The sequence below is a fragment of the Otolemur garnettii genome, unplaced genomic scaffold (genome assembly GCF_000181295.1).
Source record: "Otolemur garnettii isolate 467f Iridium unplaced genomic scaffold, OtoGar3 scaffold00141, whole genome shotgun sequence".
Taxonomy (NCBI): Eukaryota; Metazoa; Chordata; class Mammalia; order Primates; family Galagidae; genus Otolemur; species Otolemur garnettii.
The window spans coordinates 3,119,769-3,134,320 of record NW_003852536.1 but is presented as its reverse complement, the minus strand read 5'-3'; the positions used below and the strand labels follow the sequence as shown (position 1 = coordinate 3,134,320).

The window sequence follows — 14,552 nt, the reverse complement described above, 5'->3', positions numbered from 1 at the left end:
TGAAGTGTTCTTTAGATGTCTCTTGATCTAGATGGTTTATACCATTGTTCAAATCTTCTGTTTCCTTTTAGATCTTCTGCTAGTTCTATCCACTTTTGAAATGGGGTATTAAATCTGCAACTATTACTATTGAATTGTCTATTTTTGCCTATTTTTTGCCTTCTTCTATCATCTTTGCTTCATGGATTTTAAGTCTCTGTTGTTAAACTAATATATGTTTATAATTGCTATTCTTTATTGATGGACAGACCATCTTGTCATGAAAGGTTCCTTTTTAACTTTATACTTTAAGGTTTATTTTGTCTCATGTTAGTATAGCCATTCCATGTCATTGCATGATACATCGTTTTCAGTTCTTTACTTTCAGTCTATTTTTATTTATGAATATAAAATATATCTTCTATAGACAGTACACAGTTGGATCTTCTTTTGTTAAAATCCATGGAAACAACCTCTGCCATTTGAATGAACTGTTTAGTTCACTTACATTTAATTTATTACTGATATAGTTGGATTTAGTTATGCCATTTGACTTTTTCTTTTCTGCATTTGTTACTTCTGTTTTTGTTCCTCTATTCATTGTTTACTGTTTTCTTTGGCACTAAGTGAATGTTTTCCAGTATTACATTTTAATTTCATTTATGATTATTTTTTCACTATATTTTTTGAGATATTTTCTTTGAGATATTCTGGGCTGGAAATTGTTCTGTTTAAGTAGATTAAAGGTAGATGACCATTGTCTTCTGGCTTGAAAGGTTTCATTAGAGAAGTCTGCAGTTACCCTGATGGATTTGCCCCTGTAGGTCAACTGGCACTTACTCCTGACAGCTTGAAGAATCTTTTCTTTTGTCTTGACTTTGGACAGGTTCATTACAATGTGTCTTGGAGAAGCTCTGTTAGAGTTGAGGAGACCTGGGGTCCAATATCCCTCTGAAAGGAGTGTGTCAGAATCTTTGGTGATATTTGGGAAATTTTCATTTATAATATTCTCTAGTATGGCTTCCATTCCTCTGGGGCATTCTTCTTCCCCTTTTGGGATACCTATAACTCATATGTTTGAATGCTTCATAGACTCCCATAATTCAGTCAGTGAACGTTCTGCTTTCTTTCTCTTCTTTTCTGCCTCTTTAACTATCTGAGTTATCTCAAGAGCTTTGTCCTTTACCTCTGAGATTCTTTCTTTTGCATAATCTAAGGCAGGGGTCCTCCAACTTTTTAAACAGGAGGCCAGTTCACTGTCCCTCAGACCATTGGAGGGCCAGACTGAGGGCCCCAGGACGAGCCAGCTGCTAAGCAGGACAGGCAGCTATGGCAAAAACAACCGGTGGGCCGGATAAATGTTCGGGGGGACTGAATGTGGCCTGTAGTTTGAAGACACCTGGCTCTAATCCATTGTTGATGCTTTCTATTGTATCTTTTATTCCCTAATTGACTGCTTCAGTTCCTTCAGCTCTGCTATATCCTTTCTATATTCTTCATACCATTCATCTCTAATTTGATTCTGGTTTTGGATCTCTTTTTGGTTATTTTTAGGGTGACCAGACATCCTGCTTTTGGCGGGACAGTCCCGATTTTTAACAATTTGTCTTGCATCCCACGGCGTTTTAAAATAGTCCTGATTTTTGGAAAGAATGCACAAACAGGCGGGAGAACAGTAAGGGAATATACAGTTTTTGGCTGCCATGTGACTATTTCACCAGGATATGAGTTTTATATTATTTTTGTTAATTTTATAATGTTAAACTGTAATAATAACAAATAATTGTTAAGAAGTGATTATCAAGAACTGCTTATCAAAGTTTGCATTGTTGTCAGGCCCCGCCCCCACCCCAGCCCACCCCCCCATCAATGGTGTTCTGCTTTACCAATGTTAAAATCTGGTCACCTGGCTCGGCGCCTATAGCTCAACCGGCTAAGGCGCCAGCCACGTACACCTAAGGTGGCGGGTTCGAATCCCCAGCCCGGACCTGCCAAACAACAATGATGGCTGCAACCAAAAAATAGCCGGGCGTTGTGGCGGGCGCCTGTGGTCCCAGCTACTTGGGAGGCAGAGGCAGGAGACTCGCTTGAGCCCAGGAGTTGGAGGTTGCTATGAGCTGTAATGCCACGGCACTGTACCCAGGGGGACAGCTTGAGGCTCTGTCTCAAAAAAAAAAAAAAAAAAAAAAAATCTGGTCACCTTAGTTATTTTCCACTTTATCAGCAGTATCCTTCATTGTTTCCATCATTTCCTTCATTGTTTTCATCATCTATATTCTAAATTCCCTTTCTGTCATTTCTAACATTTCTTTATAGGTGGAATCCTCTGCAGTGGCTACCTCACAATCATTTGAGCCACAGGCACCAAGCCCAATTTTAAATATTTTGTACCCAACTTAAATGCTTCTAGATTAAGGAAACAGACCTTGATGGGTCTAAGCAATATGATATCCAATAACACCATATCAGTCAGGGACTTTAACACCCCTCTGACAGAAATGGACAGATCCTCTAAGCAGAAACTAAACAAAGATAAAAAGGATTTCAATCTAACCCTAGAACAAATGGGATTTGACCATAGAACAAAAAAAATAGACATATGCCTAACACATAATCCCAAACCTAAGCAATATACATTTTTCTTGTCAGCCCATGGTACATACTCCAAAATCAACTACATCCTAGGATACAAATCAAACTTCAGCATAATTAAAAGAATAGAAATTATGCCTTATATCTACTCAGACCACAGGGCAATATAGGTGGAACTCAACTCCAACAAAAATGTTCATCCCTACACAAAAATTTAAAAATTAAACAACGTTATGCTGAATGATAGTGGGGTTCAGGAAGAGATAAAAGAGGAAATTGTTAAGTTCCTGAAACATAACAACAATGAAGACACAAGTTACCAAAACCTGTGGGATACAGCAAAAGCATTCTCAAAAGGTAAATTTATTGCATTAGATATCTACATTCAAAAAACAGAAAGAGAGTGCATCAACAACTTTATGAACCATCTTATGGAGTTGGAAAAAGAACAATCTAATCCCAAACACAGCAGAAGAAAATAACCAAAATTAAATCAGAGATTAATGAAATTGAAAACAAAAGAATCATTTAGAAAATTAACCAAAAAAGTTAGTTTTTCAAAAAATAAATAAAATCAATAAACTTTTTGCCAGATTAACTAGAAACAGAAAAGTAAAATCTCTAATAATCTCGATCACAAATGATAAAGGGAAAATAAAAACAGATGCCACAGAGATACAAGAGATCATCTCTGAGTATTACAAGAAACTCTATGCACAGAAATTTTGACAATGTGGAGGAAATGGATCAATACCTGGAATCATACCCTATCCCTAGAATTAATTAAGGAGAAATAGATCTCTTGAATGGACCAATTTCAAGAACTGAGATTGAAGAAACAATAAAAAGTCTCCCAACAAAAAGAAAACCCTGGTCCAGATGGCTTCACACCAGAATTCTATCAAACCTTGAAAGAAGACCTTATATCCATACTGCAGAAGTTATTCAAAAAAATTGAGAAGGAGGAAATCTTTCCCAACACGTTCTATGAGACAAACACCACCATGATACCAAACCAGGAAAAGATACAACTAAAAAGGAGACTATCAGACCAATCTCACTAATGAATATAAATGCAAAAATTCTCAACAAAATCCTAGCCAATAGATAACAGCTACACCTTAAAAAATCATTCATCATAATCAAGTAAGTTTCATCCCAAGCATGCAAGGCTGGTTTAACGTACGCAAGTCAATAAATGTAATTCACCATATGAACAGAAGCAAAAACAAAGACTATCTCATCTTCTCAATAGATGTAAAAAAAAAAAAGCATTTGTTAAATTCAGCATTCTTTTCTAATTAGAACACTCTCAAGAATATAGGCATTGGTGGCACATTTCTAAATCTGATCAAACCCATCTCTGACAAACCCACAGCTAATATTATACTGAATGGAGTAAAACTGAAAGATTTCCATTTAGAACTGGAACCAGACACAGTTGTCCTTTATCACCACTATTATTCACCATAGTGCTGGAAGTTCTAGCCAATACAATCAGGCAAGAGACAGAAATAAAGGGCATCCAAATGGGTTCAGAGGAGGTTAAACTCTCCCTCTTTGCCAATGATATGATCTTTGAGAACCCCAAAGACTCAATCACAAGACTCCTGAAAGTGATTGATCAAAAATATGGCAATATCTCAGGATATAAAATCAATGTCCACAAATCAGTAGCCTTTATATAGGCCAGTAATAGCCAAGATGAGAAGCAAATCAAGGACACAATTATCTTTACAGTAGCTTCAAAAAAAGAAAGAAAGAAAGAAATACCTAAGAATATACCTAACAAAAGAGATGAAGGACCTCTACAATGAAATTTACAAAACCCTAAAAAAAGAAATAGCAGAAGATATTAACAAATGGAAGAGCCTACCATGCTTATGGCTGGGAAGAATCAACATTGTAAAAATGTCTATACTCTCCTAAGCAATCTATGGATTCAATGCAAGCCCCTTTAAAATACCATCATTATACTTTCAAGAATTGGAAAAAATAATTCTGCATTGTATGGAAATAGACGAAAACCCATATAGCCAAGGCAATTCTTGGTAATAAAAACCAAGCCAGGGGTATCATTCTAACAGACTTTCTGCCATACTACAAGGCCACAGTGATTAAAATAGAATGGTATTGGCACAAAAATAGAGACATTGATATTTGGAACCAAATAGAAAACCATGAGATGAAACTAACATCTTACAGCTACCTGATCTTCGATAAACCAAACAAGAACATACACTGAGGAAAAGAATCCCTATTCAATAAATGGTGCTAGGAGAACTGGATAACCACAAGTAGGGATTGAAACTGGACTCACACCTCTCACCACTTACAAAAAATAATGCAAAATGGAGAAAGGATTTACATCTAAGGCATAAAACAATAAAAATCCTCAAAGAAAGTGTGGGGAAAGCACTTGAAGATAACAACCTGTGGAAAGATTTTATGAAGAAGACTTCCATGGCATTTGCAGCAACAAAAATAAACAAATGGGTCTTAATTAAACTGAAAAGCTTCTGTACAGCTATGGAAACAACAACCAAAGCAAATAAACAACCTTCAGACTCGGAAAAGATATTTTCATATTATGAATTGGACAAAACATGATAACTAGAATCAATGGAGAATTCAAATTAATCAACTAAAAAAGAGCCAGTAATCCCATATTTCACTGGGCAAGAGACATGAATAGAACCTTCTCTAAAGAAGACAGATGAATGGCTAACAAATATGAAAAAATGCTCACCATCCCTAATCATCAGAGAAATGCAAATCAAAACTACACTGAGATATCACCTAACCCAGTGAGACTACCCCACATCACAAAGTCTCAAAGCTGCAGATGCTGGCATGGATATGGAGAGAAGGGAACACTTTTACACTGCTGCTGGAACTGCAAACTAATGCAACCTTTTTGGAAGGAAGTATGGAGAATCCTCAAAGAACTCAAATTAGACCTCCCATTTGATCCTGCAATCCCATTACTAGGCATCTACCCAGAAGAAAAAAAAAATCCTTTTATCATAAGGATGTTTCCACTAGACTGTTTATCTCAGCTCAATTTACAATTGCCAAAATATGGAAACAGCCTAAATGCCATCAACCCAGGAATTAACAAGCTGTCATATATTTATACCATAGAATACTATTCAGCCATTAAAAAAGATGAAGACTTTACATCTTTTGTATTAACTTGGATGGAGGTGGAACACATTCTTCTTAGTAAAGCATCACAAGAATGGAAAAGCAAGAATCCAATGTACTCAATTCTAATATAAAGGCTGTGGATGCGCTATAATACAAGGGGGGTAGAGGAATGAGGGAGCAAGGAGAGGGGAGGAGAGAGGGGGATGGGGTCCCAGTGTATGGCACACCTCTTGGGGACAGGACATAATTATAAGAGGGACTTGATCTGACAGATGCCATCAATGTAATCTAATTCATTGTGCCCTCAATGAATCCCAAACAATAATAAAAAAAAAATTGAAGAAGAATATAAGAGTATTCATTTGAGAATATGGAGATACATTGTAGAATAAAGAGCTATAAGATTGAAGATTGTTTTCCTTTGGGACCAGAGTGAAATATGAGAATTTGGCAGTGGTAACATTTAGTATTATTTTATTAGTTTTACCCAGGTTTTATTTTAATTTTAAAAATTAATATTATAAATGTCTATACTGCAGCAGGATGGATCAGGAAGGGAAAGATCATTTTATTCTTTGCTTTTGTTTGTTTTGTTTTTTCTCTTAGGACCTGGCTTGTCCTATTACCAGTGGCCATGGATGATGTTCTAAATGAGATTAAAGGAAACTTAGTGACTTTTGAAGACTGCTTTGTTGCAGATCTCTTTTTTCTGCTCCCTTTTCCTATTCCAACTCTACCTGAGACTCCTGGCTTTTTACCACTCACTTCACAAGCTGGTAGTCAGTTAATAACTTCAACAATTGCTTGTCTTCCTTCAGTTGCTATTGTAGTAACTGAGATGGAGACCTATCAAACAAATGACTCATTCCAAACATGGACTACAGTTAGAGTGCCTCCAAACATACTAAGTGATGCTGAAAGACAAAGTGTGACTCAAGTGATTATATTCCCACAGGGAATATTTTTTCTAATAAATAACATTCTTTACCTAAAAGCTATTAATGGATTTAAAAGACTGGGAAGAGATGAAAATATGCCTGATAATGGAATTATGGGCATTATAACAAGAAAATGGTGTTGGACCAAATACTTACTTAAGGTTAGTAAATATAATGTATATGTATATCACAATACATGTTTAGATATATTTATCATTTCATTCATTTGGATGTGTCAGAGACAATGCTATACAGCTCTTTGCATGGTTATTTTATTTAATACTATAACTAGTTCTTTCCAACCCAACTTCTCTAAGTAGCTTTTATAATAGAGATGTACCTCTAACAACAACAAAAAATTAATGTTATGTGCTCTGATGCATTTGTTATATTATGGTAGCATGATTTTACCTTAATATGGCCAAAATGCCCCCAAAATTATTTTCCCTGAAGACTCTAGGAGCGCTAAAGAAATTTGATTAGGGTGGGCACAGTGGCTTACACCCGTAATTCTAGCACTCTTGGAGGCCAAGGTGCGTGGATCCCTAGAGCTCAGGAGTTTGAGACCAGCTTGAGAAAGAGCAAGACCCTCATCTCTACTAGAAATAAAAAAGCTAGTTGGGCATTGTGGTGGGTTTATGGAAAATATAAATAAGGGAATAAATAGTCTATCAAATGGATAGACATAGTAAAACTAAAAGCAAGAACATTATTACCATAAAATTTAGGATAGTGATTATCATAGAAGGAAAATGTAGTGATTGGGAGAAGGCATGAGTAGCACTTAAGAAGTTCTGACAATTTTCTATACCTTAATCTGTATAGTCTTTACATACAGTCTTGCTTTGTGATAAATCTGAGCTGTATGCATTTCTATTTGGTACTGTAAGAGTGAGGGGAAACTTCCCGTTTCCTCCTGAAATTTCACTAAAAGATCAACTCACAATTGAGGCACATTATTAAGAGAAAGTTTATTATGCACACAAGGAGAGTCACAGAGTGATTACTCATATAGTAATGGAGTCCAGAAATATATATATATATATATATATATATCCCCCCTCATTTTAGAGGCGAGGAGGAGATAAAGAATATTGGTAATTCAGTTTAGGGGCAATAAATGGCTGCTAAGGAGAATGAACAGATACTTGGAAGAATTAATGAATGGGGGGAAACGTTAATTTGTAAATGGTTCTCTTGGCAAGTTAAATTAACCTGAGAGGTATGTTTTATATTTAAAATAATTTAGGGAAGCTCTGGTTGTATTCTTGAAATTCTTTCCTGAAATATATTGAGATAACAGGGAAGGAACAAGAGGTTTAATTGTTCTTTTTAATGGGTCTGCCTGGTTTATGCAATAGAGAGAAAGCCCCTTCTAAGACGTGTTGATCTCCAGCGGCCTTTAATTCAAAATTATCTTTATACCAAGGAATCATATTCTGGGCTGAAATTTTCTGAGCTCCTTTGGTACTTTTTCTGGATCATATTTCAGATTTTTTAAATGTAAAAATGAATGTTAAACATTTTATGTAATTAATTTAGATAAAACTAATAATAATAAATAAAACATGAAATTCAATTGTCAGGTTAAATAGAAGTGGTTTTTTTGGGTTTTTTTTTGTTTTTTTTGTTTTTGAGACGGAGCCTCAAGCTATCCCCCTGGGTAGAGTGCCATGGCATCATGCTCACAGCAACCTCCAACTCCTGGGCTCAAGAGAGTCTCCTGCCTCAGCCTCCCAAGTAGCTGGGACCACAGGCGCCCGCCACAACGCCTGGCCATTTTTTGGTTGCAGCCATCATTGTTGTTTGGCAGGCCCAGGCTGGGGATTCGAACCTGCCACCTTAGGGGTATGTGGCTGGCGCCTTAGCAGCTTGAGCCACAAGTGCCGAGCCAAATAGAAGTTTTGATACAACAAAAGTAACCTAATGCATTGGAAATTAGATAAGAAGCAGTTAAATGGAATAAAAAACTCAGAGAAAAATTGAGGAAAAATCAGAGGAAACTCAGAGAAAAACTGAGGAAAAATCAGAGGAAAACAAGAAAAAGGATTAGGAGATAAGGAGGAAAAAATGGAAAAGAGAATACCCAACATATATCTAACCAGAATTCCACAATAAAAGAATAGAAAAGAATGGTAAAGTGCTAAGAATCAATTTTAAATTCAGAAATACTAATATTAAAATCCCAATTAATATAGGGATTAAACACAGTTAGATACAAAATAATAAAACTGTAACTATCAAAGACTAACAAATAATATTAAAAGCATCCAGACAGAAAAGACAAATTACAAATAGCTGAGATAGTTATTGTCAACCTAAAATTATATGTATATGTGGGTGAGGGAGATAGTCAATGAAACTATTTTCAAGAACAAGAATTTTTAAAGGCATTTTAAGAATTAAAACCAGAGATTTTTAAATATCAATACAATGACTGAAATAAAAATTTTATTATATGTGCCCAATAATGGAATGAAGATGATATAACAGAAAACAGTATATAAAACTGAAGGTATATTAGTAGAAAATACAGAAAATAGTCTAAAACATACAGAAAAATGATAAAAATTTAATCAAGCCTCAGAGACCTATAGTACTTACTATACCAAAAGTTCTAATTTTATGTTATTGGATTAAGAAGGTGAGGAGAAAGAGTATCATGTAGAAAAATATTTGAATAAATAATTGCTTGAACCTCCCATATTTGACCAAAGATACAAGAATATTGGGGTCAACAAGTTCAGAAAATGCCATACAAGGTAATTGCAAAGAAATTCATAATCTGCAAAAAACCAAAAGAGGAAAAAAAAAAAACAAAACATGAAAGCAGCCAGACAGAAATAACACATTATATTTAGGAGAACAGTGATTCAAATGATTGCATATTTCTCGTCAGAATTCCTAGCTGGCTAAAGATAATGAAACAATATTATTAAAATATTGAAAGAAAAGAACCAGAATTCTATTTTCAGAGGAAAAAAATGTCTTTTAGGAATTATGGACAGTCTTAGGTAAAGCTCAGGAAATTTCACCCCAAAGTATGACACCTTGGTATAAAAAGTATTTTGAATTGAAAACCCTTAGAAGTCAATGGATATTGGAAGGGCTTTCCCACTTTCCTCATTTAAAAAAAAAAAGAGAGAGAGAGAGAAATTGAGCCCCAGCTCATAGGAACTGCTTTTCCTTTAAGATGTTTCATCCACCACAACAGAGCTTCCAAAAACAGGGGGGCTCAAACCTTTCTGGACTCTTTTTCTCCCTTTCCCCTCCCTCACCTGTGGCTTCAGAGAAAGACAATTGAGCCACCACACCTAAGCACAGAGACTGGGGCTCAGGCATTTCCACAAGGGTTGGGAATCCTGAAGTGGACCAAGGGATACTTGGACTATAAACTCCCACCCCACCATCTATTCCTAGTGCCATTTGCCTGGTGACTCCATCAGGGTGGGACATCTCCAAGGTGGAGGGGTATCAAACCTGCTTGGGCAACCTATGGACAACTGGGAACCAGTGCACTTCTCCCTGGAATGGTAAGGAATTGATCTTTGGAGAACTAGGAATGGGCCCACAGGCCAGATTCTCTACCCCTAGTTATTAGTTGCACTGTTCAGAGAACAGTGGGCAAGGTGGAGAGATTTGTGATTGGTTGAGGCCTACAGCCCCTCCCTGGTATCTGCCTAGAAGCTGAGAGCAGACCTTTGACTCCTACTGAAACAGATACCTTGCCACCTTTGGTGGAGCTTCTGGGCAAGCCCACGCAAACCAGTCCTGCCCAGCTGTACTCCCACCTACTTCTGCTGTAGCAGAGAATAGGGATTTACCTGAAGTTCCAGGGCCCCACCGACCATCTGGAGCAATCAAATGCTCCTCCTGAGGAACTTAGAGCTGATCACAGAAACTCCAAATCAACATTGCAGCTGTTCCTTCCAGCAAGGGCCACCTACTGGCAGGAAGGTGAATTTGCATGGCCTTTGCAACATTTACTGAATCTCACAGGGTTTGGTTGAGTCTCTCCATAAGCACTACTCAGTGTCTCAGAGATAAACTGGGCATGCCACTATCTAATCAAAAGAAAATTCAAAAATAAGAAACAAAATAGCTCCAGATGAGAACAAATCAGCAAAAGATTCCCAGATACATGAAAAATCAGAGCGCAAGGACACCTCCAAAAGAAAATGAAAACTCCATACCAATGAAAACCAACCAAAATGAGAATATTGAAATAATTGATAAGGAATTTTGAATATGGATTGTAAAAAGCTCCATGACATAAAAGGCAAAAATAGAAATCCAACACAAAGGAACCACAAAAACAATAAAGGAAATGAATAAAGAAATTGAATTATTAAAGAAAAATCAAGCAGAGATTCTGGAAAGGAAAAATTCATTCAAGGAAATATAAAACATACTAAAAAGCCTTAAGAATAGGCTAGACAGAGCAGCGCCTGTGGCTCAAAGGACTAGGGCACTGGCCCCATATGGTGGATTCAAACCCAGCCTTGGCCAAAAACTGTAAAAAAAAAAGAACACAAAAAAAAAAGCTAGACAAGAGAGAAAAAAGAATCTCAGGGCTAGAAGACAACACCATAGAATTAAGCAAGTCAGTCAAAGAGAACAGAAAGAATAGTGATGAACAAAGCCTAAGAGAAATATGGGACTGTTTAAAAAGGCCAACATAAGAATCTAAAGTATCACTATAGGTGAAAAAGAAAATACAAAGAGGATGGAAAGCTATTAGATGAAATACTTGGGGGAAATTTCCCAAGTCTTGCTAGAAATCTGGACATCCAGCTACTAAAAGTGCAGCAGGCTCCAAAGAGATTCATCACCAAGAGGCAATTGCCATTACATATAGTCATCAAACTGACCAAAGTTAATATGGAAGAGGAATTCTTAGAACTGTAAGGTGAAAGCATCAGGTAACTTTACAAAGGAAAACCCACCAGACTAACTAAAACTTCTCAACTAAGACCTTACAAGCCAAAAGGAATGGAGACCCCATTCTCAGTCTTTTCAAACAGAATAAAAGCCAGCCTAGAATTTTGTATCCTGAAAAACTAAGTTTCTTATATAAGGGATAAATAAAGACTTTCTCAGACAGAAACACTAAGGGAATTTATCAAGACCAGACCTGCCCTGCAAGGAGTACTAAGATCAGCATTATGAACTGATCAATATAATAGACACAACACTAAACGCTCAGTCCTAAAGTTGGGAGCCTAGATACCACAATGACTCAAAAGATAAAATGAAGCAATAAAGTTCTATGCAACAGGATGAACAGAAATCCACTCGACCTATCCTTTTAATAAATGTGAAAGGCTTGAACTTCCCAGTGAAGAGATATAGGCTGTCTGGCTATATTAAAAAATATAAGCCAAGTATCTTCTTTCTCCAGGAAATGCATCTAACCCACATGGACTCATTCAGACTCAAGGTAGAAGGATGGAAAACAATATTCTATGCAAATGTGAAAATAAAAGCTAGTGTGGCCATTCTCATATCAGATAACATAGACTTTAAATCAGCAAAACTAAACAAAGACAATGATAATCATTATACAATGCTGAAGGGAATAACTCAAAAAGAAGACATAACAATCCTAAATATCACTGCCCCTAACACAGCTGCACCTACTTGATCTAAACAAAATGTTAAACAGCAGCTTTATAACATTTGGGGACTTCAAAACCCCACTGATAGAACAGGACAGATTCTCCAAGCAGAAAATAAGCAAAGAAACAAACAAGATTCTAGAACAAATGGGCCTAACAGACCTTTACAGAACTACTAGATTAAAACTACCACATATACATTTTTCTTAACAGCTCACAGAACATTCTCTAACATGTCTAAACAACTTTTTAACAAATAAACATTATATGATATATCCTCTCAGACCACAGTGGAATAAAATTAGAAATCAGTTCAAGAGCAACACACAACTCTACACAAAGTCATGGAAATTAAAAATCCTACTGCTAAAGAATTATTGTAGGAAATTAAGATGCAAATCAAAAGATTCTCTGAACTAAATGACAAAGGAGAGATGAGCTACCAAAATCTGTGGGATGCTGCAAAAGCAGTCCTATCAGGGAAATTCATAGCTTTAAATGCCTATGACCAAAAGACAGAAAGACCACAAATCAGCAATCTAATGAATCAAGTCAAGGAATTGGAAAAGTAAGAGAAAACCAATTCCAAACCCAGCAGAAGAAAAGAAACAACTAAGGACAGGGCAGAATTAAATGAAATCAATTCCAAAAAATTATACAGAAAATTTATAAAACAAAAAGTTGGGGTTTTTTTTGAAAAGATGAACAGATTTGACAGGCTTCTCACTAAACTGACCAGAAACAGAAAGTAAAGGACCCTAATAAACTCACTTAGAAATGAAAAAAGAAAATATTACAACTAACACCATGGAAATACAAAATATCATCTCTGAATACTATAAAAATCTGTATACACATGAAGTTGTAAATGTTGAGGAAATAAAAAATTCTTGAAAACATAACCTCCCTAGGCTCAAGCAGGAAGAAGTAGAATTACTGAGCAGACCAATATCAAGTAACAAAATTGAAGCAGCAATAAAAATTTTCCAACACACAAAAAAGTGCTCAACTCAAATATTTTGACAGCCAAATTTTACCAAACCTACAAAGAACTGATACCAGTACTGAAAAAATTATTTCATAACATTAAAAAGGGAGAAATCTTCCCCAACATGTCCTACAAATCCAAGAAAGGACATAACATAAAAAAGAAAACTACAGACCAATATCCCTTATCAATATAGATGCAAAAATTATCGATAAAATCCCAGAAAAACATTCAGAGTAAAAAATAAAAAAACAAAAAGCAAGAAATGCAAGGATGGTTCAACATACATAATTCTATAAATGTGATTCAACATATAAACAGAAGCAAAAAGAAAGGCCGTATGATCCTCTCAATAGGTGTAGGAAAAGCATTTGACAAATGCTTTTTTATAAGAACTCTTAACAAAAGAGGCACTGATGGAACATACTTCACAATTATAAAAGCCATATATGAAAAATCCACAGCCAACATCTTACTGAACAAAAAAAATTCTTTAAGAGCATTCCTCAGCTCTCATATCCCATTCCCAGTCATGAAGCTGAGAATCCAAAGTACAGATGGGTTTCTCTCAACTTTCCTGCCTGATGCCTGTCCCCTTCCTGCCTTCAGAGGGTTACTGCCTCATACTTTAGAGAGACCCTGATCTTCAGGAGGACCTCTCAACTGTCCCATCTTGCCTGAAGTCCTTTGGCTTACTGTGCTCAAGCACTAAGCAAAGATCTGTGGCAAAACATTTGTGGGTTGGCTCTGCGCCTGTGGCTCAAGCGGCTAAGGCACCAGCCACATACACCTAAGGTGGCGGGTTTGAATCCAGCCCAGGCCCGCCAAACAACAATAATGGCTGCAACCAAAAAATAGCCGGGCATTGTGGCAGGCGCCTGTGGTCCCAGCTACTTGGGAGGCTGAGGCAGGAGACTCGCTTGAGCCCAGGAGTTGGAGGTTGCTGTGAGCAGTGATGCCACAGCACTCTACCCAGGGCGACAGCTTGAGGCTCTGTCTAAAAAAAAAAAACATTTGTGGGTAAAGAAAACTCACTCCATGGTGGGGGATCCTTGGAATTCAATTCTCATCTATCATGTTTACGATATATTTCTCCTCCCATCTCCCTGTCAAGAATGAGAATAGTTGGCTCAAGCCTATAGCTCAATGGCTAGGGCACCAGCCACATACACAGGAGCTAGCGGGTTCAAATCCAGCCTGGGTCTGCCAAACAACAGTGACAACTACAACCAAAAAATAGCCAGGCATTGTGGCGGGCACCTGTAGTCCCTGCTACTTGGGAGGCTG

At 36.7% G+C, this 14,552-nt stretch overlaps 1 protein-coding gene across 1 annotated transcript in view; it reads left to right on the top strand.

Annotated features, from left to right (window-relative positions):
* Positions 1-14,552, top strand: part of CATSPERE (catsper channel auxiliary subunit epsilon) — a 139,871-nt gene that overhangs the window by 60,824 nt on the left and 64,495 nt on the right. Inside the window, exon 11 of the mRNA XM_023518567.1 lies at positions 6,328-6,820. Coding sequence (XP_023374335.1) covers positions 6,328-6,820 — 493 coding nt within the window. The remainder of the gene's footprint in view (positions 1-6,327; positions 6,821-14,552) is intronic.